The sequence below is a fragment of the Lissotriton vulgaris genome, chromosome 1_2, assembly GCF_964263255.1.
Source record: "Lissotriton vulgaris chromosome 1_2, aLisVul1.2, whole genome shotgun sequence".
In the NCBI taxonomy this organism is placed as follows: Eukaryota; Metazoa; Chordata; class Amphibia; order Caudata; family Salamandridae; genus Lissotriton; species Lissotriton vulgaris.
In genome coordinates, this window is record NC_141686.1 from 283674083 (window position 1) to 283678911 (window position 4829).

Below are 4829 nucleotides of genomic sequence, written 5' to 3' on the forward strand. Positions count from 1 at the left end.
TGAATCTCCGGCTAAGGCTACGTGTCTTTAATCAAAGTGGAGTGAATGAAGTGATCAGAGGCTATTGCATATGTGAGGGCAAGGAAACACAAAATGGCGGCCACGATCTAAGATGGATGCCGTGTGTATATCAGAAATGTGTCAGTGGAAGGAGTGCTCTTGCTCGTAGCGTAGCGAAAACACTAGGATATACTAAATGGATCATTTGCGGTTCACTGATACCATTTTTATGTATTTCCGACAAACTTGAAAACACGGGTTCAAGCCGTCACGGAACCGTCACGGAACCTCAGTCTGCTCTTCCATGTTCAGGTTGTTTTGATCATAGGGGCCTAGCACTGCCTTATCTTCTATACCATGCCTTAACCACCTAGCTCCCATCCACTCTCCTAGTCAACACTTGAGGGTTTTTTACATATGGTGAACGAGGCCCTAAGGTATCAGAGCGCTTTACATGAGCACCAGTTGCGTTTCAGTCAGACACATTCATTTTTTTGTTTTTTTTGTTAAAGGATGTTGAGCGTCCTTGCCAAGACTCGAACCCGGTCCCTCCAGCTTCGAGTTAGACCACCCTAGCCGTTAGGCCACATCCTCTCCCCATTCTAAATACGGCACACAGCAATCAAAGCGCACAGACACATGAGCATATATTGAAATGGACCAGATTAAGATGGGAGATTGCCCCTGCTTCAATGTACGTTAATGGGGAAAATGATGTGCCCCAATTCTTTTTTCCAAAATCTTTCTCTGTCGTGTTTCAAAATGTAGTTATAACTGCATGAGGATCGAGAGAGAGGAAGTAGAGTCAAAAAGGAACATAATACAAAGACAGAACAGAGCATAATAAACATGAAAAACATTACATCTGAACTCTGTAATATTACGCTGGTTTTCTCTGCTCTCCCATTCGTATGTAACACCCTCTCCTGCCTGCTCCTGCATTAGCAAGTGGGTAATGGGTCCTGAAGCAAGGAAGCAAATGGCCCCCTGGCCGCTGTGAGACATGTTACATACACTCAGGGGCTTATTTACAAACCCCTTGTGCCACCCTTACGTCACTTTTCCCATGTTAAAAATGACGCAAAAGTGGCGCAAGGGGCTTGAAAATCTTCCCCTCAGTGTTCAGTGAGCCCCATAACATCACACTGGATTCAGGCTGGCGACTCCCTATTTGTAAAGCTAAAAAAGGCTGTAATTAAATTTGCCTCCTGAGAGAAATAGCATTCAGTTCAATGGAACTGAAAGGAGAAAATAAAGTCCTCCCTCATTCCTGATTCTATTACAGGACCGGAAAACTATGCCCTCAAGCCTCTGGACATATGTGCCAATGCATCCGTTGCACCAATGGAAGCCACGCCCCTGACAGCTGCATATGCCAAGTAGCCACGCGCTGGGGCACAGGTCCTCCGACCAATCACTCTTCCTCTTTTTCTCACATTTGGCCCTTTCTAGAAATGTCACTACTGAGGTCTAATCAAAAGAGACCTGGACGGGTTCAACGAGCAGATTCTCGAAGCCTCTGGTGTGTTCCTGACGCCCCGGCCCGTTGAGCTTATCAGAGGACCTTAGGAAACGACCAGCACCATGAGAGGCTCGGCATACATTGACCAATTACAGACGAGGGGTGTGTCCATTTAAATAACTATCAGGACATTTGTAGAATGCTCCGGATGCTTCGATGAGACCAGCTCATGCTCATTACCACTGTAATAGTGCATTCTGGAACAAGTAGTCATGGTTTAATTTTTGGACTGGTTGAAAGATATTTCTCTTATTGAAGGCGATGTTGCAACTTTAGATAAATCGTCTTGTGTTTTGATTCAGGTTGGTCAACACTGACGCGCTTCCGCGACTTTCTCGTCCAACATGGCCGCCCAGGAGTAGGGCGATGATTGAGCTTTTTGTCCCTTTGCTGTTATGTTTGCCAGTGTAGTGACATCAGGGTTATAACTCGTCCTGATTGGTTGTTACGAAACTTGTGCTGGCAAGCGCTAGAAGCTTCCTGGCCGAAGAGACCTCGGGAATGTTTGGGAACGGTGGGAGGGCTGGGCGCGCAGTGATTGGTTGGTCTCGCAGGAGCCCCTGGGCATGCAGAGTATAAATACGCCGCGTTGCCTTTCAGCTGTCATTCTTCAGAGAGGTGAATCGAAGAGAGGGAGAGAGAGAGTCCTGACCCGGAGGAGACTGCAGCGCAAGTCTAGAGCTTGAAGGCGAGAGACTGACCGAAGAAGCACAGTCTGTACGCGCTACTTCACAGACGCTCATCGCGGAAGAAGTTTCTTCAGATCACTTGCCGAATAGAGCACATCTCAGAGACTACTACCAGGGTGCATTCTAAAAGCTATTCAGCTGTTGCCAGAAGGACTTTAAAAGGAGGCTGTTGAAGCATCTTGAAGCAGAGCTCGCTGCTCAGACAACACTGAAGAAATGACTGCATCCAAAGGAGTCGCCATTGGCATCGACCTGGGCACCACCTACTCCTGTGTGGGGGTCTTCCAGCATGGCAAGGTGGAGATCATCGCCAACGACCAGGGCAACCGCACCACCCCCAGCTATGTGGCCTTTACAGACACTGAAAGGCTCATTGGAGATGCTGCCAAGAACCAGGTGGCCCTTAACCCCCAGAACACCGTCTTTGATGCTAAGAGACTGATTGGCAGAAAGTTTGATGACACAGTTGTGCAGGCTGACATGAAGCACTGGCCCTTCAAGGTGGTGAGTGATGGTGGGAAGCCCAAGGTTCAAGTGGAGTACAAAGGGGAGAACAAGACTTTCTCCCCAGAGGAGGTGTCTTCCATGGTCCTGATCAAGATGAAGGAGATTGCCGAGGCATACTTGGGACACCCAGTCTCCAATGCTGTTATCACTGTGCCTGCTTACTTCAATGACTCCCAGAGGCAGGCCACTAAAGATGCTGGAGTAATAGCTGGCTTAAATGTGCTGAGAATCATCAATGAACCAACAGCAGCAGCGATTGCTTATGGCCTGGACAAGAGTGGCAGGGGAGAGCGCAATGTCCTGATCTTTGACCTTGGCGGTGGTACATTTGATGTCTCCATTCTAACCATTGATGATGGCATCTTTGAAGTTAAGGCCACAGCTGGAGACACCCACTTGGGAGGTGAAGACTTTGACAACCGAATGGTCAATCACTTTATTGAGGAGTTCAAAAGAAAGCACAAGAAGGACATCAGCCAGAACAAGAGGGCAGTCAGGAGACTGAGAACTGCTTGCGAGAGAGCCAAGAGAACCCTGTCTTCCAGCACTCAGGCCAGCATCGAGATTGACTCCCTGTTCGAAGGCATCGATTTCTACACTTCCATCACCAGAGCACGCTTTGAGGAGCTGTGTGCTGACCTCTTCAGAGGGACTCTTGATCCTGTGGAGAAAGCCTTGAGGGATGCCAAGTTGGACAAAGCTCAGATCCATGACATTGTGCTAGTGGGAGGGTCCACTCGCATTCCCAAAATACAAAAACTACTGCAAGACTTTTTTAATGGCCGAGAACTAAACAAGAGTATCAACCCAGACGAAGCTGTGGCCTATGGTGCAGCAGTGCAGGCTGCTATACTAATGGGGGACAAGTCTGAGAATGTGCAAGACTTGCTCCTCCTGGATGTAGCACCTCTCTCACTGGGGCTTGAGACAGCAGGTGGTGTAATGACTGTCCTCATCAAACGCAACTCTACCATCCCAACCAAGCAAACCCAGATATTCTCCACCTACTCTGATAACCAGCCAGGTGTCCTCATTCAAGTGTATGAGGGTGAAAGAGCCATGACCAAGGACAACAATCTCCTGGGGAAATTTGATCTGAGCGGAATCCCACCGGCCCCTCGTGGTGTGCCACAGATCGAGGTGACCTTTGATATAGATGCCAACGGTATCTTGAATGTCTCTGCTGTGGACAAGAGTTCTGGAAAACAGAATAAAATCACCATCACCAACGACAAGGGTCGACTGAGCAAAGAGGAGATTGAGAGGATGGTGCAGGAGGCAGAGAGGTACAAAGCAGATGATGAAGCCCAGAGAGAGAAAGTCTCTGCCAAGAACGCACTGGAGTCCTACGCCTTCAACATGAAGAGCACAGTGGAGGATGACAAACTTAAAGACAAGATCAGCGAAGATGAGCGGAAGCAGATTGTGGACAAATGTAACCAGACTATCGCCTGGTTGGAGAGCAATCAGCTGGCAGAGAAGGAGGAGTATGAGCACCAGCAGAAGGAGCTAGAGAAGGTCTGTAATCCCATCGTCACCAAACTGTACCAAGGTGGGATGCCTGGGGGAATGCCTGGTGGGAGCTGTGGAGCTCAGGCTCGCCAAGGGAGCTCCGGCACTGGACCCACCATTGAAGAAGTGGATTAATGATGGACAATAATGGACTATTTTCATGGACTCCCATCTGTTTTTTAATTACTGAATTGACAGATTACTTTTTTAAAATTGAAAATGTTCTGCCAATTGAAGACCCTAATGTTTACATGAAGATTTGTTTATTTTTATTATTTAAGCCTGGTTGTTTCAAGAGATGATATGTTGTGAGCAATTTAGCAGATATTTAATCTGATTAAATGTAACATTTCAAAGCTGGCACTTTGAACACTTTAAATAAAATGCTATTTTTAGTTTAAATTTGAAGTTGTTTGTTTGTTCCTTGTGAATACATTGCCTTCTGTTGTGAAAATGTCTACGGCTGAACAAGTAAACATTTTGGTACAATAGATCTTTTTATATATTCAGTTTCTAATTTTAAATCATTGTTTTCTTGATGCTGTTTCCTGTTTGAGCGTTGTTCTGGAACTCCATAACGTGGAGATAGCTATACCTGT

General features: G+C 46.9%; 1 protein-coding gene across 1 annotated transcript; it reads left to right on the top strand.

The window, feature by feature from the left end:
- The first annotated feature begins 2217 nt into the window (after positions 1-2217).
- Positions 2218-4623, top strand: LOC147736494 (heat shock 70 kDa protein-like). Its single transcript, XM_086953227.1, has one exon. It carries the CDS (start codon positions 2428-2430, stop codon positions 4363-4365), a length of 1938 nt encoding a protein of 645 aa, XP_086809353.1. The 5' UTR covers positions 2218-2427; the 3' UTR covers positions 4366-4623.
- Positions 4624-4829: the final 206 nt, after the last annotated feature.